This window comes from Trachypithecus francoisi, unplaced genomic scaffold (genome assembly GCF_009764315.1).
Source record: "Trachypithecus francoisi isolate TF-2019V2 unplaced genomic scaffold, Tfra_2.0 Lachesis_group13, whole genome shotgun sequence".
NCBI classification, from domain to species: domain Eukaryota; kingdom Metazoa; phylum Chordata; class Mammalia; order Primates; family Cercopithecidae; genus Trachypithecus; species Trachypithecus francoisi.
Window position 1 is genome coordinate 26394714 of NW_022681458.1, and position 21984 is coordinate 26416697.

A 21984-nucleotide genomic window follows, 5' to 3' on the forward strand; every position below is an offset into this window, starting at 1 on the left:
CATGTCTGAAATTTCTAGAGTTAAGTAATAATTATTTTATTTTTCAAAGCCTGTTTCCCATTTCTTCTCACCTGTTTTAAGGTTCTTTTACCAGGTGAATGTATTTTTAAAGATAGGACTTTTGTACTCAGGAAATATGAGGTGAAAGAATAGGCAGAAGAAGCAATTTTGAACTTGAAAGAATTGAGATGATCCTAAACAATCTTCTGGTGCATTAATAATTTTAAGCTGGTAAAACAATAAAGCTGTTCTGTGTGAATAAAAAATGACTAAAAGGAAATAAAAAATAATTGATGATGTACTTTTGCTAAGAAAGATATGAGAATGTTGAGAAGAAATTTATTCCACAAAACAGTAAGAAAATGAAAATAATGTATCTCTTGAGTATTAAAAGTTTGCAAGAATAATCACCATTTGAAAATGTTATTGAACACCTTAGTAACATCAGATGTTTATTTCCTATATGGTGGATGTTTTAGCCCTTAGGAATAAGACTAGTGGCCACTGGTTTTCTTCTTAAAGTACCTTATGTTTAGAACTCCATTCCATTAAAATTTTTCTTTGGTTCTGTAATGTAAGTAAAGTTTTATGCAGCATTCTTTTCTATTTGAATGAAGAGCAACTTTAAAGGAGGAAAACAAAATTTGGGTAGTTTCTTTTTCTCTCTCTCTTTTTCTCTCTCTCTTTTCTCCTCTTTCTTCTTTTAATAGGAATCACAAAACATATTGTAAGAAGCCTGGTTGGTTAGAGGAGATTGTCTGTGTTAATTAGGAGAATGTTTGTCAGGCAGCATGAAATCATTTGTTAATTATTGTTTTTAATCTTATCAGGTTATTGTTATTTTTCCAACTTTCTTCTCTTTCTTATGTTCTTTTTTTCTTTCTCTCTTTCTTTTTTTTTCTGGACCTGAAATTACCTTTTGCTAATCCAGTTTGTGTGGAGAGATAAAGCACCAGATTGGGAGTTAGGGGACTCCTTCCTTCTTTTTGTTTTGACTTTAGTCCTTCATTGTTAAAATGAAAGAATTAGACTAAATTATTTTCAAGTTTTCTTCTGGCTCTTAAAATTAATTCTAACGTCTCTTACACAAACATTTGGAAAGATTTAAGAGACTATCAAATAATATATTCACTAGTACTTACTGAGTACTCTCTGTTCATGTGCTTACCACTGTGCTAGGCTGACCTGGGTTGATTTTTACCTATGTTACATGGAGTGGGAGAGAATTTTAAGGCAATTTTTTTTTCTTGAAGAAAATGAATATCCCAAAGACAAAAACAACGTAAGACAACTTGAAGGAAGTTGTCAAAGTCAGAAAAGTGGATGATTTGTATGATTTGTCAATGAAAAAAAACTTTTCCTCTACACTCTTAGGTTCATTGTATGGAGGCCTGTGAATTAAACTGTAAAAAAGTTTAGCAAGAGAAAAGACAGATTTTTATTTATGAATATACATGTAAGTTCACAGAAAAATGTGACTCTCCAAACTGGCAAAAATGGGGGTTTATAAACCTAAATTAATGGGAAGAGGTAGAGGGAAGAAAAGGCTTCTGTGGGAAGAACAAACGGCTTTATTTCTTTTTTTAAAATTATACTTTAATTTCTGTGATACATGTGCAGAACATGCAGATTTGTTACATAGGTATACATGTGCTGTGGTGGTTTGCTGCACCCATGAACTCGTCATCTACATTAGGTATTTCCCCTAATGCTATCCTTCCCATGATCCCCCACCCTCTGACAGGCCCTGGTGTTTGATGTTCCCCTCCGTGTCCATGTGTTCTCATTTTTCAACTCCCACTTATGAGTGAGAACATGCAGTTTTCTGTTTGGTTTTCTGTTCCTGTGTTAGTTTGCTGAGAATGATGGTTTCGAGCTTCATCCATGTCCCTGCAAAGGACATGAACTTACCCTTTTTATGGGTGCATAGTATTCCATGGTGTATATGTGCCACATTTTCTTTTTTTTTTTTTTTTTTTTTTTGAGGCGGAGTCTCGCTCTGTCGCCCGGACTGGAGTGCAGTGGCCAGATCTCAGCTCACTGCAAGCTCCGTCTCCCAGGTTTACGCCATGCTCCTGCCTCAGCCTCCCGAGTAGCTGGGACTACAGGCGCCCGCCACCTCGCCCGGCTAGTTTTTCTATTTTTTTTTAGTAGAGACGGGGTTTCACCGTGTTAGCCAGGATGGTCTCGATCTCCTGACCTCGTGATCCGCCCGTCTCGGCCTCCCAAAGTGCTGGGATTACAGGCTTGAGCCACCGCGCCCGGCCGTGCCACATTTTCTTAGTCCAGTCTATCATTGATGAACATTTGAGTTGGTTCCAAGTCTTTGCTATTGTGAACAGTGCTGCAATAAACATACATGTGCATGTGTCTTTATAGTAGAATGATTTATAATCCTTTGGATATATACCCAGTAATGGGATTGCTGGGTCAAATGGTATTTCTGGTTCTAGATCCTTGAGGAATGCCCACACTGTCTTCTACAATGGTTGAACTAATTTACACTCCCACCAACAGTGTAAATGCATTTCTATTTCTCCACATCCTGTCCAGCATCTGTTGTTTCCTGGCTTTTTAATGATAGCCATTTTAACTGGCCTGAGATTGTATCTCATTGTGGTTTTAATTTGTATTTCTCTAATAATGATGATGAGCTTTTTTTCATGTTTGTTGGTCACATAAATGTCTTCTTTTGAGAAGTATCTCTATATCCTTCGCCCACTTTTTGACGGGGTTTTTTTTTTCTTGTAAGTTTGTTTAAGTTCTTTGTAGATTCTGGATATTAGTCCTTTGTCAGATGGATAGATTGCAAAAATTTTTCTCCCATTCTGTAAGTTGCCTGTTCACTCTGATGATAGTTTCCTTTACTGTGCAGAAAAATTTTTTAATTTTTCTTTTTAAAAACTCTACTGAATCTTTGTATATTCTGTCTACCCTCCATGGAATCTTTGTGTTTTAATTCTTAATTATAAATCTATATTTTTAAAAAACTTAGTTATTTTATATATATGTAGAAAATACATATATTTTCTAACTGTATAGTTTAATGAATTTGCACAAACTGAAGTCGCCCAGAACAAAAACAATACCCTGGAAGTCCCTCTTGTGCTCCCTTTCAGTCACTGCTTTTCCCTATAGGGATAACCAACTACTATTCTGACTTAATACATTAAATTAGTTTTGGCTGTTTTATATTTGATGTAAGTGAAAACATCCAATGTGTATGTAGCTTCTTACGCTTAAGAGATTATGTTTGAGTATGTAGTTATTGTTTATTCATTCTTACTAATCTTTGGTTATACAGCTTGAAGTTAATATTAGATGATACCTAAAGGGTCGTGACTATTGTCTTTAATCCCCTGTATTCATTTTGTCAGAGATAAGTCTTGAAATCATATAGTGTGGGTCCTCCAACTTTGTTCTTCAGTATTATGTTGGTCGTTCTAAGTCTTTTGCCTTTCAAATTGTACCTTTCTTTTTCCATGTAAATTTTATAATTGCTTGTTGAGTTTTACAAACAAGCCTACTGGAATTTACATTGGGATTTGTTATATCTGTAAATCTGTTTGGAACAATTGGCATCTTAACAATATTGTTATAGTTCATGAACATGGTATATCTCTCCGTTTGCGTAGAATTCTTTAGTAAGTATTTTGTAATTCCTAGCAAACAGAACTTACACATTCTGTTAGATTTGTATTTTATGGGGTTTTTTGGTACTATATTTGGAATATAAGTTTTATGTTTTGTTCTCTGCTGTATCTTCAGTCTCTAAGATATGGCACAAAGTTGGATTCAGTAAGTATTTATTGAATGAGTGAATATCTGCTGTCAAAGAGTTCATACTCTAGGAGCTGACAAAGAAGTACATAATTAAAAGATGATACACTTTAGGGGAACTATAAACAGAATTCTTTTGGAGCTCCTTGTGGAAGCAATAAAGTTCATGTAACAGATTTCTTTCTCTTTTTTTCTGTCAGATTTGAAAGAAGATGACCCTAGGAGAAGTTTGTTTAATGATGCAGAAGACAAGAAGAATTCAATTAAAATGTGGTTTAGCCCTCGAAGTAAGAAAGTCAGATATGTTGTGAGTAAAGTTTCAGTGCAAACCCAGCCTGCAATAAAAAAAGATGCAAATGCTCAGCAAGACTCCTATGAATTTGTTTCCACAAGTCCTCCTGCAGATGTTTCTGAGAGGGCTAAAAAGGCTTCTCCAAGATCCAGAAAAAAGCAAAAAAAGAAAACTTTAGCTGAAATCAACCAAAAGTGGAATTTAGAGGCAGAAAAAGAAGATGGTGAATTTGACTCCAAAGAGGAATCAAAGCAAAAGCTGGTATCTTTCTGTAGCCAACCATCTATTATCTCCAGTCCTCAGATAAATGGTGAAATAGACTTACTAGCAAGTGGCTCCTTGACAGAATCTGAATGTTTTGGAAGTTTAACTGAAGTCTCTTTACCATTGGCTGAGCAAATAGAGTCTCCGGACACTAAGAGCAGGAATGAAGTAGTGACTCCTGAGAAGGTCTGCAAAAATTATCTTGCATCTAAGAAATCTTTGCCATTAGAAAATAATGGAAAACGTGACCATCACAATAGACTTTCCAGTCCCATTTCTAAGAGATGTAGAACCAGCATTCTGAGCACTAGTGGAGATTTTGTTAAGCAAACGATGCCCTCAGGAAATACACCATTGCCTTCATGCAAACGTAAAGTTGGTGGCACATCAGGGAGGAAAAACAGTAACTTGTCAGATGAATTCAGTAGTCTTTGTCCGGGTACACCACCTTCTACATTAAATAGTTCAAGTTACAGACGAGTGATGTCTAGCCCCTCAGCAATGAAGCTGTTGCCCAATATGGCTGTGAAGAGAAATCATAGAGGAGAGACTTTGCTCCACATTGCTTCTATTAAGGTAGGTTGCTTACTCTGAAATACCATCTCAGAATGAGGCCAACTATAAAGCAATTTCTTTGGAGTTGGTGAAAAATGGCATAGGATTACTAGGATAATTAACCTTTCACAGACATGATACTTTCTCTGAACCAGAGAAGCCAAATTTACAGGGACAGCATCTCTACTTCAGTTGGAGCAGTGACCCGTGAGTCTGGGCAGCAGGATCTTGTAGGAGAAAACCAATATTTGAATATTTCAGCTTTTATTTTGCCAAGTGCTTTTGCTTTTGTCTATTTTACCTTCAGTTTTTATCATTTTGTTTACCTGTCCTCATGCTTTATGAATGTAGACAATTGCTAAGTTATTACAGGCAACAATGTTTACCTAGTAAAAGAGCCCACCAGAATTCGGAAGGTTGAAAGATGTGGTCTGTACATTTCTCCAATGACCAGGACATTTGACTATCAGAAATGGCTCCTCTGGTTCACCACAAAGGAGCTGCTTTTTGCCCTACAATCAGCCATTCCTTTTACTGACCTGTTTAATGACGTTAATTCTCTAATTATTCTCAGCACCTGGGATGTGGCAGCATTTTTTGGAACCTGGCCTGTTTTCTAAACACTTGGCAGTGGTTAATCTTTGAAATTGACACAAACACTACATGTGAAACAGAGCAGTAGGCACCATAGCTTTATAGGCTTTGCTCTGTGATTTCATGCAAGTGTTAGGAAAGTATGATATGGTAGACCTTAGTACTAAATTAGGATAGCTTTTATGCTCTCTTAGCGACTGTACGTAGTCAGTTCACCCAGAAAACCCTTTGGTCTTCTGGATGGGTAGAGAACTTTGGGGCGCCTGGGAGGAACCACTTGGAGGCCCACAAACATGAGGCACCAGGGTAACATAAAACATTTGGGAAGAACATGGAGTAGACATTGAGCGTGGTCCAAAGATTCCTGTATTTCTGTGTGGAGAAAGGGAATAGCACAAACAGAGCTTATCCCAACTGCTGCTGGTTTGTTTTCCTTGCTTTTCTTCCAGATTAATGAGGAATACAGTCAGCTCTGTGTATCTGTGCGTTCTATGTTTATGGGTTCAACCAACTGCGGATCAAAAATATTTGGGAGAAAAGCCAATAACAATACACAATAAAAAGTAATGCAAATTTAAAAATATCGTATAACAACTATCTGGCCGGGCGCGGTGGCTTAAGCCTGTAATCCCAGCACTTTGGGAGGCCGAGACGGGTGGATCACGAGGTCAGGAGATCGAGACCATCCTGGCTAACACGGTGAAACCCCGTCTCTACTAAAAAAAAAATACAAAAAACTAGCCGGGCGAGGTGGCGGGCGCCTGTAGTCCCAGCTACTTCGGAGGCTGAGGCAGGAGAATGGCGTAAACACGGGAGGCGGAGCTTGCAGTGAGCTGAGATCCGGCCACTGCACTCCAGCCCGGGCGACAGAGCAAGACTCCGTCTCAAAAAAAAACAACTCTCTATATAGCATTTATGTTGTATTACGTATTATAAGTAATTTAGAGATGATTTAAAGTATACTGGAGGATCTGTATAGGTTATTTGCAAATACATCATTTTGTATGAGGGATCTATGGATTTTGTTATCTGCTGTGATTCTGGAACCAGTCTCCCACAGATACTGAAGGATGACTGTACTCTATTTCTGATACCAGTGAGGCAGGGACCTTACAACATGACCTCATATCCTTTGGACATCTTGAATTTTTGGACTTGGCTCTGGTTGTGTTTTAGTTTTATTTCTGAAAGGCCTGACTTACAAAATCAGACTTTTTTTGTCATCTTTGTTATATATATGTGTGTGTATATATATATATATATAAGCTATTGTAAACATAAAGTTATAGACATAAGTAACTAGTGTAATTATTATTTTTGTTCATTTTTCTGACTAATACATAGTAAGTTACATATTTTGCTTTCTGGGAATTTTTTGGACTATCAGGCAAGCATTTGCTTATATTGGTGGAGACTTTTTCTTCTAACCATAAGAATAATTTATTAATGAGGATCCCTAGGGTCTAGGCCAGAGTTTCATAAATTCTTTCTTAAAAGGGCAGTTAGAGTAAACGTTTTCAGCTTTGCAGGCCATGAAGTCTCTATAACTGTTCAGCTCTGCTGTCTTAGGGTAAAAGTAGCCATAGATTGCTTCATACGAGTTTTGTCAGTTTACTTAGAGTTTTGCCAGAATTAGAATAATCCATTTTTATTTCCTTGGACTTAATTATTAAATGTCATTATTGTCACCAGTTATCAGATTATGTGATGGTGCATTTTTTAAAAGTTAATTTTTATTGTTTTTAACATCACCAATTAATAGTGTCCTTTTAAAATTTTTTTATGAGTTGAATGTATGCCTCTCACCTTAGCTTTATTTTAATAGATATATCCTTAAAATCAGTAGATTTGCATATATATATATATATATTATTTTATTTTATTTTATTTTATTTTTGTGACAGAGTCTCGCTCTGTCACCCAGGCTAGAGTGCAGTGGCACAATCTCAGCTCACTGCAACCTCTGCCTCCTGGGTTCAAGCATTCTTCTGCTTCAGCCTCCCGAGTGGCTGGGATTACAGTTACCTGCCATCATGCCAGGCTACTTTTTGTATTTTTGGTAGAGACGGAGTTTCACCATGTTGGCCAGACTGGTCTTGAACTCCTCACCTCAGTTGATCTGTCCGCCTCAGCCTCCCAAAGTCTTGGGATTACAGGCAGGAGCCCACACCCAGCCAATCTTTTTAGAAGCAGTTTTCATTTCATTCCTATCCTAATTTTCTCATTTGCAGCCAAGAATAAATAATCTATGTGTACACATATTGCAGTTCTGCCATCTTATTTATACTTTGTACCCACCTACTTCAGAAAAGGATTTGAAGTGGCTCTAAAGTTAAAACTAGTATAAAATGGAACAAGGAGTTGGTAAAGAGGAAAGAGTTACTACAACTAGAGTGAATTTAGTTTTGGTGACCTTAAAGGCAGCCAAAGCAAATAAGGGGAAGGATGAGGTTTTGTGCTGTCAAAAGGTACGTGTCTTTTTTGGTGGTGATTGTATTTTGTACCCACCTACTTCAGAAAGGATTTGAAATGGCTCTAAAGTTATTTATACTTGCATTGTATTGTTTCTTTCTTTTTTTTTTTTTTCAAAGTTTTCCCATTAATATAAAAGTTTATTCTTTTAGTGGGGGACAAATATTTTAACATATTTAACATAAGCAAATTTTGACATACCTATCACATACATTATAATTATGACATCTTAAACATTTAATGGATAAACTTAATCCCTGCAAGCCAGGTCTCACTATTTTAATTACACTCTTAATTTCAGAAGATGACTGTTAGGCAAATAGCAGAGTTATTTAAGACAGCTCATATACGATATTGAAAACAAATGTATATTTATATAACAATAACATCAAAAAATGAAAATAAATCATTTTCTATGAACAGTATTAATGAAATGATAATGACTGATCGATAATACAATTTCATTGTCATGTATATTAACAGTACAAAAGAAGAAAAATATATTCGTGGTGGCTTACAACAATATTATGTAAAATTTTTGCTTTTTTTTTTTTTTAATTTAAGTTCTAGGGTACATGTGCATAACGTTTATATCATGTATATTGTATTGTTTCTTAAGCATGTTGGTAAACTTGCAGTTTCTACAGTTTGAGCACATGGTTGCACTGAGCATGCTTAGTGTATGCACTGAGGGCACAGAACCCAGCAGGAGTTTGTTCTCCTGCACCAGTTACCTTCCCCCACTGCAGGTAGGGCTTTACTGATTGATTTCTGAACTTGGAAACATTATTAATAAATATTCTATAATACCTGGCCCCAAACTACCTCTGGGCATCATCGTTGGCCATAACCTTTCCATAGCTACCACCCTACTAGCAGCTACTTCTCTTTTCTTGCCCCGACCACTTGCATTAGTTTTCTATTGCTACCAAAACAAACTACCACAAAGCTAGTGATTTAAAGCAATGCAAATTAATTTTCTTACAATTTTGTACACCTGAAGTCTGGTATGGGTCTCATCACACTAAAATCATGTTGTCAGCTGTTTTCAGGAGGTTCTGGGAAAGATCCATTTTATTTTTATTTGGATGGTTGGCAGGGATCTCATCGTTCTTGTGGTAAGACTGAGATCCAGATTTCTTGCTGGTTTTCAGCTGAGAGTTGTTTCCAGGTTCTAGAGACTGTCACATTCCTTGAGTTCGTGGTCCTCTTCTTCATCTTCAAATCCAGCAGCAGTAGATTGAGTCCTTCTCACATCTCATCTTTCTGACATAGCCAGGAAAGATCCTCTGCTTTTAAGAATTCATGTGATTAAATTGAGCTACCTGAGAAATGCAGAATAATCTCCCCATCTCCAGGTGTGTCCACTTAATTATATTGCAGTGTCCCTTTCACCACGTAAGGTAATATAGTCACAGGTCCTGGGGATTATTTGTGAACATTTTGGGGGGTCATAATTTTTTGACCACACCACTGAAGTAGCTTCCTAATTTCCCTTTGTATTTCCTGCAGTCGGTTCTCTATGTAATAGAGTAATCTGACCGAAGTCAAAATTGTCATTTCTCTACTGTCCTATCAATAAGTCTTTTTTATACCCCTCTTCCTATTTGAATATCTTCATAACTCATGTTCCTGTTTGAATGTCTGCATCACCTGTGTTAAACTGCTATTGAGAACACTGTTATGAATGGGAGATTTTATGAGAAAGTATTGTACCTAAGTAGAAACTAAGATACCCATTATTTATTCTTCTGATTTATTACCACAGTTACTTTTGCACCAGCCCAATAGAAAACAAAATACTAAGGATATAGAGAAAATTTTTTATTTTCTATTATGTCAGTTTTGCTTGAGAATTTGTATCATACTAACCTTCCTCTTTTCTTACCCCACCAAGTTCTCTAGCACAAATTCTTAAAATGGTAGTGATTACTCATAATTTATGCCACATCAATGGCTTACTGTGGAATAGAAGAATGACTTGAAGCTGGCATGACATGATGTATTAGTGATGTAGACATAATAGATAATGTTTTGAATGCAACTTACAAGGCATGGTATGCTTAGAACATAACAAAGGTGGTGAAGATCCCCTGGATAGAGAGAAGATCCCTTGTGAGGAGACTCATTAAGAGTTTAATTTTGTAGTTTATTATGCTTGAACATAGTCATGTTATATTGTGTGTGAAATTATGTATCCTTCATAGCAGCTTCATGAGAAGGTAGCAAAGGAAACAAAAGGAGCCTTGGCATATGTGATACTTTCTCAAGAGTTTAATTTCTAAAATACCTCTTGAAGTCAGTATCTATTTTCCTCCTCTTTTGCCTACCACATATGTATAAGTCTGCTTCTGTATTACCAGTAACTTATTGTGCCATTGACTGGGTTATCAGAATTATCTGTTAAATTACAGGCTCACCTCATTTAATTGCACTTCACTTTTTTTGTGCTTCGCAGAGAGTTTTGTTTTTGTGTCTTTTGACAATCCTGCATTGAGCAAGTCTGTCAGTGCTATTTTTCCAACAGCATATGCTCAGTGTGTCTCTGTGTCACATTTTGGTAATTGTCACAATATTTCAGATCTTTTCACTACTGTTGTATCTGTTATGGTGATTTGTGATCAGTAATCTTCAGTGTTACTATTGTAACTGCTTTAGGGCACCACAAACCCTGCCCATGTAACATGGCAAACTTAATTGATAAACGTTGTCTTTTCTGACTGTTCCACTTACTGATAATTCTTCCATCTCTCTCCCTTTGAATCCCTGTTTCCTGGGACACAAGAATATTGAATTTAGGTCAGCTAACAGCACTACAATGGCCTTTAAGTTTTCAAGTAGAAGGAAGAGTCGCTCATCTCTTACTTTATATAAGAAGCTAGAAATGATGAGTGAGGAAGGCATGTTGAAAGTTGAAATAGGCCAAAAGCTAGGTCTCTTGCCAAACAGCCAATTTGTGAATGCGAAGAAAAAGTTCTTTAAGGAAATTAAAAGTGCTACCCTGTTGAATACACAAATGAGAATAAAGCATAACCGCCTTATTGCCAATATGAGGAGAGTTGGAATGGTCTGGATAGATGATCAAACCAACCACATTTCTTTAAGCCAAACCCTACTCCAGAGGAAGATCGTAAATCTCTTCAATTCTGTGAAGGCTGAGAGAGGTAAGGAAGCTGCAGAAGAAAAGTTGGAAGCTAGCAGAGGTTGGTTCATGAAGCTGAGGATAAAAAGCTGTCTCCATAACACAACAATGCATGTTGAAACAACAGGTGCTGATGGAGAAACTGCAGCAGGTTATCCAGAAGATCTAGCCAAGATAATTATGAGAGTGGCGCACTAAACAACAGATTTCAGTGAAGTTGAAACAGCCTTCTGTTGGAAGAATATGCCATCTGGGTTTTTCATAGTTAGGAAGGAGAAGTCAGTGCCTGGCTTCAAAGCTTCAAAGGACAGGCTTTCTTGTTAGGAGCTAATGAAGTCAGTGACTTTAAGTGAAAGCCAATGCTCATTTAACATTTGGAACAACAAAGCCTGGATGAGAGCACATCTTGACAGCATGGTTTACTAAATTTTTTAAGCTCGCTGTTGAGACCTACTGCTCAGGAAAGATACTCAAAATATTACTAATTGACAGTGCCACCTAGTTACCCAACTGTTCTGATGAGGATGTATAAGGAGATTAATGCTGTTTTCAAGCCTCCCAACAAAACATCAATTCTGTGGCCCATGGATCAAGGAGTAACTTTTACTTTCAAGTCTTACTACTTAAAAAAATACATGTTGTGGCTGGGCGGGGTGGTTCACGCCTGTAATCCCAGCACTTTGGGAGGCCAAGGTGGGCGGATCACAAGGTCAGAAGATTGAACCATCCTGACTAACACGGTGAAACCCCATCTCTACTAAAAATACAAAAAAAATGAGCTGGGTGTGGTGGCGGGTGCCTGTAGTCCCAGCTACTCTGGAGGCTGAGGCAGGAGAATGGCGTGAACCCAGGAGGCAGAGCTTGCAGTGAGCTGAGATTGCGCCACTGCACTCCAGTGTAGGCGACAGAGTGAGACTCCGTCTCAAAAAACAAACAAAAAAAAAAACAGAAAACATTTTGTAAGGCTATACCTGCTATAGATGGGATTACAGTGATGGTTCTGGAAATGACTCACCATCCTAGATGCCATTAATATCATTGGTGATTCATGGGAGGATGTCTAAATGTTAACATTAACAGTGGTTTGGAAAACAGTTGATTACAGTTTTCATGGATGACTTTGAGGGGTTCAGGACTTCAGTGGAGAAAGTAACTATAGATACAGTAGAAATAGCAAGATAACTCGAATTAGAAGTGGGGCCTGAAGGTGCAACTGATTGCTGCAGTCTCATGATCAGACTTTAATGGATGAGGCATTGTTTGTTATGGATGAGAAAGAAAGTGGTTTCTTCAGATGGAATCTATTTCTGGTAAAGGTGCTGTGAACATTGTTGAAATGACACCAAAGGATTTAGGAAATTGCATCATCTTAGTTGATAAAACAGCATCAGGGTTTGAGAGGATTGGCTCCAATCTTGAGAGAAGTTCTGCATGGATAAAATGCTACCAAACAGCATCACATGCTACAGAGAAATCTTTCATGAAATGAAGCCAGTTGATGTGGCATACTTTATTGTTGTCTTGTTTTAAGAAACTGTCATAACCACCCAAACCTTCAGCAACTACCTGCTTGCTCAGTCAGCAGCCACAGCATCAAGGCAAGACCATCCAGCCAAAAGATTGTCACCATTTTTTAGCAATAAAATTATTTTCAATTAAGATCTGTTCATTTTTTAAAAAACATAATGCTATTGCACGCTTAGTAGATTACAGTATAGTGTACATATAACTTTTATACGCACTGGGAAACCAGAAGATTCGTGTGACCTGCTTTATTGCAGTATTTGCTTTATCGCAGTGATCTGGAACTGAACCGACAGTATCTCCGAGGTATGCCTGTATTTTATTCAGTAAATTCTAAGAAGCCAGAGAAATATTTAACATATTTTAGAGCTTCATTCCAGGTGGTTAATTTTTGTTTGTTTGTTTTAATGGCATCTAATTGCCAAGAAGGGAAGTTTTTGGTTCCTGGTCAGTTCATTTACATGGAAAAGCTTAATCATGCTAGCCAAGTCATTTGTCTTATACTTAATTGTAATGTTCTGTATTGTTTTTATGAATATGTTTATTAATAATGGTATTTTAGAAGAGCTAAGCTTTATAATAAGGAAAAGTTTTGTTTGTGTGTGTATGTTTTTGGAAAGTTTATATTGCTGGAATATGTGTGGATCTGCAATATGTACAAATGTGTGAAGGATCTTTCCTTTGATTGAAAGATTAGCAATAAAAGATTCAGTGGGATACACACACTCTTATTTTCAGCCTTCAATATATTACTTGAAAATACCAAATTCATTGAAAATTTTTAATAAGCCTTGGCAAATACTTTCCTTAGATAAATTATTTTTGCTATGGTTTAAGAAAAGTTCAATTACTCTTTCAAGTTGTGAGAAGCTCAAAAGTGAGTATTGGAAAGTAATTTAAAGAAGCCAGAATCAAAACTTAATTTATTTTCTGGTTACTTCGTATCAGTTCAAGCTTATCCAGGTACTGTAGACTCTATCTAATTATCATAATTTTATTTATGCGCATGACATTACATTTACATGAAGTAGAAAGATGAAAATATGACAAACTTTCAAGTACTAGGGAGGAGAAAGCAGATTGGTTATAAAAAGCAAGCCTTTTGCTAATCAGCTATACAGTTCAGGGGTGGGGAGAATGTTAACAGAAGACACTTTGATAATATGAAGAGGTGACATGAAAGAAAAATAGCAACTGTCTAGCAACCTTAAAAGAGAGTCTACCTTTATTCTTTAAATTGTCACTCTGTTTCTGTTTGACTATTCCCATGAGACTCTTCCATTTCACAATTGTGTTTGTATTATTTTTGAAGCTTCTTTAAGTTAATGTTTTTTTTTTTTTTTTTTGCATTACCATGTAGAATTAGAATGGGGAAATTTTTGAGAAGGTTTTCTTGTGTGAGTACTTTCATGTTGAAGATAGGGAATGTGTGTGGTTCTGGCAGTTTATCTGCTCACTTATTACAGAATTGTTTTGGAAAAAAAATCAAATTTGTATCTTGGCAGATATTCCTGCATTCATTTGTAACTGATATGAATATAAAGCAAAAGTTGCAGGGGCTCACACCTGTAATCCCAATCATTTTGGAAGCTAAGGCAGGAGATTGCTTGAGTCCATTAGTTTGGGCAACATAGTGAGACTCCCATCTCTACAAAAAAATTTTAAAAAAATTAGCCAGGCCTGGTGATGTATGCCTGTAGTCCTAGCTACTACTCAGGAGGCTGGGGCAGAAGAATTGCTTGGGCCGAGGAGCTTGAAGTTACAGTGAGCTATGATCGTGCCATTGCATTCCAGTTGCTAAATACGTGATTAACTTGCTCTAGAAATGGAATTTGCACTGTTAAGAAATCTGGGAAAATGTTGCCTTTTTTTTTCTTTCTTTCTTTCTTGAAACTAGGGTAATTAATTTGAAACCTATAATCCTTTTAGGCCCATTGAGCATTTAAAATCATTTTGTTAATTTAGGAATATAAAATATGTGTTGCATGCGGATTTACTTTTTTAGAAAACGGAAGATTTGAGCAGCAGCCCAGAGCACAGAAACAGAGACAATTAGAAATAAAAAGCATTTTTTTTTTTTCCCTGAGATAGAGTCTCGCCCTGTTGCCCAGGCTGCATTGCGGTGGCGTGATCTCAGCTCACTGCAACCTCCGCCTCCTGGGTTCAAGCAATTCTCCTGTCTCGGCCTCCTGAGTGGCTAGGATTAAAGGTGTGCGCCACCACGCCTGGCTACTTTTTGTGTTTTGAGTAGAGATGGGATTTCACCATGTTGGCTAGGCTGATGTCAAACTCCTGACTTTGTGATTTGCCCACCTCAGCCTCCCAAAGTGCTGGGATTACAGGTGTGAGCCACTGCATCCGGCCAGCAAAATTTAAAAAAAAAAAAAAACAAATATTGTATTTAGGAGAATTAGTGATTTCTACATTATCAAACCAACAGAGGAAAAAAAATTCATTTCAGGAAAGAGTATTGGGAGAAGGGGTGGGTGGGGAGAGATTTATTCACTAAAGAAGCACAAAACTCATTGAACACAATATTATGCATATAACTTCTGTCTGTAGCCTTTTATTCAGTCTTTTTTGAGAGTATGCTCTGCTGGTTATTTTTGCTTTATATTCATGGACTTAGGTACTGCACCCTGCCCTGTTATCCTAAAAGAACTGATTTGGTTACATTTGCAGTGACTGGTGATAATAGTGTAATTTCAAGAAAATTTTTACCTTCATCCCACTGCATAAATGTCTCCTTCTTCCTAAAGCCTGACATTGTTTTACAAAGGGACAGTATCTTTTATATTACAGCTGGAGATTTTTAAAAAGACTTTAAGAGTTAACACATACTTAAAATGTAATATATAATTAAATATAAACGATAGATGTCAGATCTTTACACATTACATGAAGGGACAAATTTAAGAGACCCTGGTATTAGATAGCTTGAGGATTATTATCTCTCATTTCTAGGAAAATGAATTAAAAAGAAGAGTGGGAGGGCAGACTACCTGAGACCAGTTCCCCTGACTTAATTCCTTTGCCACAGTCTACCTGTGCTGGAGGCTGGCAGCAGAGGGAAGCTTTTTTTTTTTTTTTTTTTTGTTCTCCTTATTTCAAAAGACAGCTTTAAAGTGACCTTAAAAGTCCACTCAGTTATGGTAAGATTTAGTTGGATCATGACACACAAGACCCAGAGGGTTCAAAACTGGAAGGGGGTCTTCAATTTTAATGCTATTTAATAATTGACACTGTCTTAATATGAAAGCTGAATTAATATTGTCTGCCTTTAGAGTATTTTCCTTGCCTTGTACCTCATTTTAATTCACTTATTCCCCAGATCTTGTTCATCTCATTTAAAAAGAGGTTGTGAATTCTAAAGTAAAGTTACTGTATTTCTTACTTTTCCTCATCTGCCTCCTCTCCACTGCATCAGTGTGCTACTGTTGCTACTGTTCCAACATTGTTGCGTAGCTCTCCAGAGTACTGGAATAGAGAAATAGAGTGAGAAATTGAAAACTGTTTGTTAGAAAAGACTTGTAAGGCTGGCCGGGCATGGTGGCTCACACCTGTAATCCCAGCACTTTGGGAGGCCGAGAGGGGCGGATCACGAGGTCAGGAGATCGAGACAATCCTGGCGAACACGGTGAAACCCCGTCTCTACTAAAAAATACAAAAAACTAGCCGGGCGAGGTGGCGGGCGCCTGTAGTCCCATTTACTCGGGAGGCTGAGGCAGGAGAATGGTGTAAACCCGGGAGGCGGAGCTTGGAGTGAGCCGAGATTGCGCCACTGCACTCCAGCCTGGAAGACAGAGCGACATCACAGAAGCTCTATTTCCTATAGTTGAGTTAGTTGATAACGGGTGTTGATTTTAGTCTTGAACTGGGCGGGGAACAGGGGAAAAAAATTTAATGTTGATTCTGTGGGCTGATTTGAATAGGTTTGTACTAATCTCTTTTGCCATTTTAAACAGAGCAGTTGTTGCTTCCTAGAAAATGTTGTTTAACAAATAAGGTGACTATAAACTAGATTAATGTATTAGGATGGAGTAACTGCCAATAAAATGGCAGTTTTTTAACTTTGGTTTCACTTAGTACTCTTCTGAGCTAAACAGTTTTGTTTGTTTTAAACAATACTCAGAAGCCATTTACATATATGCTTAAAAATTGTTTTTTTCCTATTTCAAATACAAAAAGTTATATTTTTCTTAAAACAAATGAAATTATGGCTTTTACAACTTCATTATGAGCAGATGATCTTTGGCCAGGGTCCTTTATTTGGTACCTTGAAATGAATTTTGAATATGGCTTTCTAATAGGTTTTGTAGTCTGTATTCAAGCATGGCTGTATTTCTTGATATCTCAGAATAATTTATACATTGATAATTTCTCTTTTGTTTCATTTTTTTTGAGACGAAGTCTTGCTCTGTGGCCCAGGCTGGAGTGCAGTGACATGATCTTGGCTCACTGCAACCTCTGCCTCCCAGGCTCAAGTGATTCTCCTGCCTCAGCCTCCCAAGTAGCTGGGATTACAGGCTGACACCACCACACCCGACTAGTTTTCTATTTTTAGTAGAGACAGGGTTTCACCATGTTGACCAGGCTGGTCTCAACCTCCTGACCTCTGGTGATCCACCCACCTTGGCCTCTCAGAGTGCTGGGATTACAGGCGTGAGCCACCACACCCAGCCTAATAATTTATTAACTCATGAATAGTAGCCTTAAGAGAAAATGATTTAAGTTTTACTTTATATTGAAGAAGACAGCATTTTTTAAAATCTCAATATTTTCCTTTCTTTCCTTAATGCTTTTTAATTTCCGTTTTGTTCATTTTTCTAGGGTGACATACCTTCTATTGAATACCTTTTACAAAATGGAAGTGATCCAAATGTTAAAGACCATGCTGGATGGACACCATTGGTAGTTGTCTGGTTTTTATTCTCATTCTTTTTGTGTTTTACAGTTACTATAGTTTATAGTTACGTAGTTGTCTGTATATCATCCTCTGCCACATACCCTCTTTTTAGTGTGAAGAATTTGTGTTTTCATCAAATATGAGGAGATGATTATTTTCCTTCTAGCTTTTCATTTGTGACAGGCAAGAAATTGGTTACCTTTTGACATACTACCTTTAAATTTAGGAATCCACTTGTACTATATTGCAGAATTTAGCTAATGTCTGGAGGTAACAGCTACAGCTGACATCAGGCTCCATTCTGTAGCCCTGCATGTTACTGGAACCAAATTTCTTGGAACAAAAAGAGGTCAGAGGAACTGAGTACAGGAAAGTGATCACAAGGAAGTGATTCTTACTGAGGGTCTGTCTTAGCCTTACTTATACCCTACCCAATTGTAGATATATAAGGCAGTAGAAATCTTTGCTTACACTAAACAATTTTTAAAAGTCTTTGCTTATTATTACTAAAAATAAAAATGTGAGGCACAATCTGGAAACAGAATGACACAAATACTTGGAAACAATTGCTATGTAGGCCAATTACATTAGGGCAATAAACATGAGCTTTGAATGCAGCCACAGAAGTGTCAGCAAATGAAGTAGATGCCTTCATCCTATAAACTAGAGATTCAGCCAAGAAATTAGGAGACTCAATAGGCTAGGTGCAAAAAAGCCGGGAGGGTTTACTCTGAATCAGTCACTTTGCTGACTGGACTCTACTGGCTGGCTAACCTTTTCAAAGAAAGGTTAATTTTGGCTGGGCGCGGTGGCTCAAGCCTGTAATCCCAGCACTTTGGGAGGCCGAGACGGGCGGATCACGAGGTCAGGAGATCAAGACCATCCTGGCTAACCCGGTGAAACCCCGTCTCTACTAAAAAATACAAAAAAAAAAAAAACTAGCCGGGCGAGGTGGCGGACGCCTATAGTCCCAGCTACTCGGGAGGCTGAGGCAGGAGAATGGCGTAAACCCGGGAGGCGGAGCTTGCAGTGAGCTGAGATCCGACCACTGCGCTCCAGCCTGGGCGACAGAGCAAGACTCTGTCTCGAAAAATAAAAATAAAAAAAAAAAAAAAGAAAGGTTAATTTTATTTTTTCTTCAAAGCCACTAAGGCAAGTTATAGTCAAGATTGGTTAGTGATTTAGAGGGTTTAGTGCCTAATTTGGATTCCTTTCTCCTAAAAATAGACCTACAGATGTTGAGTGTGTTATCGCTTATTATGAATTGAAATAGATGTACTTAAAAAGTATAGAATGCCAGAGATTTGTTAGAATACAGCATTGTTTGTAGTTCATTAGACATAAGGAAATATTTAGATCTAAGGCATCTGTGAACACTCCATTGTTGCCACTTCTGTCATTCAGCAAGCTCTTTTTGTATTCCTACTCGTGTTATTTCTCTTATCAATAACAGCAGCCATACAGCAATCTGTAGTTTCAGCAAACAGCTTGTCTTAAAACCCTCCTTCATGGATACTTACTTTGTTGTATGATATGTGTATGTACTGGTACAGATTTTATATACCATCTTGTTATTAAATATGCAGTCTTTTTTTCTTAATGTTTTACATTTATTGTAGAACATTTAAGGAGCTACCATTGGTTTAAAACTACATTTTCTTCTTTAAAAAAAAAAAAAAAGTGCTTGACCCAAGGCTCAAATGAGAATAGCCTTTTCTTTTTTCATGAATTACACAGATCTTGATAGAAAGATTATTAATAGTAACTTTCACTCTGTCAACAACTTATAGTCTTTTTGAATATTTAGGTAACAATAAATTTGCTGCCTGACATTTACATTTATTTTTCTAAAGTGTGGTATTATAATATCATCCATTGCTCTTTCTTATCACTTCTTTCACTTCTTTTTCAAAAAATTGAATTAGCATGAAGCTTGCAGTCATGGGCACCTGAAGGTAGTGGAATTATTGCTCCAGCATAAGGCATTGGTAAACACCACTGGGTATCAAAATGACTCACCACTTCACGATGCAGCCAAGAATGGGCACATGGATATAGTCAAGCTGTTACTTTCCTATGGAGCCTCCAGAAATGCTTTGTAAGTAGTTCAACTTAAAAATTATTTTTAAAATCAATCTATATTCTTGAATCAAGGTATGTGATAAAGCAGAGACTTTAATACTCAAGTTGATGGCTTTCTTCACTTTCACAACTAAAATTAGATGTGATCATCAAATTCTGCATTTGTAATCGGCATTCATGCCCTTCCTCTTTATGGTACAGTTGGTCCTTCATATTCTTGGGTTCCACACTTGAGGATTCAGCCAACTGCAGATCAAAAATAATTGGGAAATATCAATGACGGATTGGATAAAGAAAATGTGGTACATATATACCATGGAATACTATGCAGCCACAAAAAAGAATGAGATCATGTCTTTTGTGAGCACATGGATGGAGCTGGAGGCCATTATCCTTAGTAAGCTAACGCGTGAACAGAAAACCCAGTACTGCATGTTCTCACTTATAAGTCAGAGCTAAATGATGAGAATTCATGAACACAAAGAAGGGAGCAACAGACACCAGGGTCTACTTGAGTGTGGAGGGTGGGAGGAGGGAGAGGAGCAGAAAAAATAACTATTAGGTACTAGGCTCAATACATAGGTGGTGAAATATGTACAACACACACCTGTTACACAAGTTTACCTATATAACAAACCTTCACAACTTAAATAGAGACCTAAAATAAAATAAAAGTTAAAAAAAAAAGGGGGAAAAAAGACAATAAAAAATAACAATACAATAATAAGTAATATAGGTAAAACAATATAAATATTTATACAGCATTTCAAACTATTAGGTATTACAGGTAATCTGGAGATGATTTAAAGTATACGGGAGGATGTGTGTAGTTTACAAGTAAATACTGTGCCATGTTTTACAAGAGACTTGAGCAGCTGCACATTCTGACATCACCAGGATCGAATTCCCCATAGATACCAACAGGGATAACTGATATATTTAGGGGAGATTTACTTTCTTAATTCAGAAACAATTGTCAAGTTTGGAAGCCTTCACTTAATGGAAAAATGTCCTTAAGTGTTTATATTCTGTAGATTGATTTACACTTTCATAAGCAATTGTTGTAGAAATAATTATTTTGTATGCTTCCTAATAGTTTGGAATTATTTTAAATATTTCATTCCCATTTTATTTTTTCTGCGTATTTACTATAATGACAGGTAAAGCATGTAAGAATTTAAATATTGGGCCAGTGCAGTTGAATTATTTCTTAGATTTTTCACATCATTCACATGAGGTTCTAGGTGAACTTTTTGCAGTATCAGGACACAGAGATGCATTAGTGAATGCCAGCAGCTGGATTTTAAAATTGGTATTGTCAAGAGTGTCACAAGTAAATGCTGTATGTAGATTTTGTATCTTTAATCTGTAACTTGGTTCATGTCTCCCTATGTATTATTTTATTCTTTTCAGTTAATTAAGTAATCGAAATGAAAATGTAGGTATTGTCTCTCTGCCCTTGTTGCTTCTATAGCTTTGAAAAGAGCACACAAAAATTAAGTTTCCAATGGTAACAGATGCAAATAAGAATTATAAAATGCAAAGCCTCTAGGTTGTAATTTTTTATTGGTAACTATTTAACATAATTGAAAACCAAATTAATAATGCAAGAATGTACCATACCTTGGTGCTTTAGTTTCGGTAAATGTGTCTAATCTCTTTTATCTCTCATAACAGGTTATAAGATAATTGGGGCAAATTCAGGGGATGTGTGTGTGTGTGTATATATATATACATACACATGTGTATATGTGTGTGTATATATATACACACACACATCCCCTGAATTTGAATTCATATTTGAACATATATATATATATATTTTTTTTCTTCTGGTTTGTGTGTGTGTGTGTGTGTGTCTGTGTCTCCATATACATGGACCTAACAGAGATAACTATTTCTTTGTAAGGACCTAACCAATATGACCCTCCTGTATGTGTTGCAAGCTATTTGGTAAAGCAGATTATTGCTTGGGTCAGGTGAAACTGACTAGTTATCATTCTAGGGTTCTTAAATCAGCCATGACTACTTTAATGAATAGAGCACTGGTCAGGGCGTTAGGGAATCTAGCTTTTATTTGTGACTCCATTATTGACTTTATAGCTTCAGGCAGGTTAATTTCTGTGCCTTGGTGTCCTCACCTATAAAACATGGGTGATGCCTGCTGCGTTTCTATTTCTTCAGAGCATAGTGAGGATTAATGAGCCAAAACACAGAGCCTCTCTTGTGGTTTGTACACCATGATTCGTCACTGCACTGTGAGGGCTTATTAATATACAAGGAGTGGCATGAGACAGTGAGTCTGCCTTCACAGGTACTTTCAGTGTTGTTTTAAGTAGGACTACCTAGTAAAGTGGCAACTTTAGGTATATC

At 36.9% G+C, this 21984-nt stretch overlaps 1 protein-coding gene across 3 annotated transcripts in view; it reads left to right on the forward strand.

The window, feature by feature from the left end:
- The window catches only part of BARD1 (BRCA1 associated RING domain 1), an 87273-nt gene that overhangs the window by 28800 nt on the left and 36489 nt on the right, over window positions 1-21984 (forward strand). For all 3 annotated transcript variants that reach the window (XM_033230382.1, XM_033230383.1, XM_033230384.1), the window contains 3 exons: window positions 3981-4912; window positions 17454-17534; window positions 19455-19627. In XM_033230382.1, the coding sequence (XP_033086273.1) occupies window positions 3981-4912; window positions 17454-17534; window positions 19455-19627 (1186 nt within the window). The remainder of the gene's footprint in view (window positions 1-3980; window positions 4913-17453; window positions 17535-19454; window positions 19628-21984) is intronic.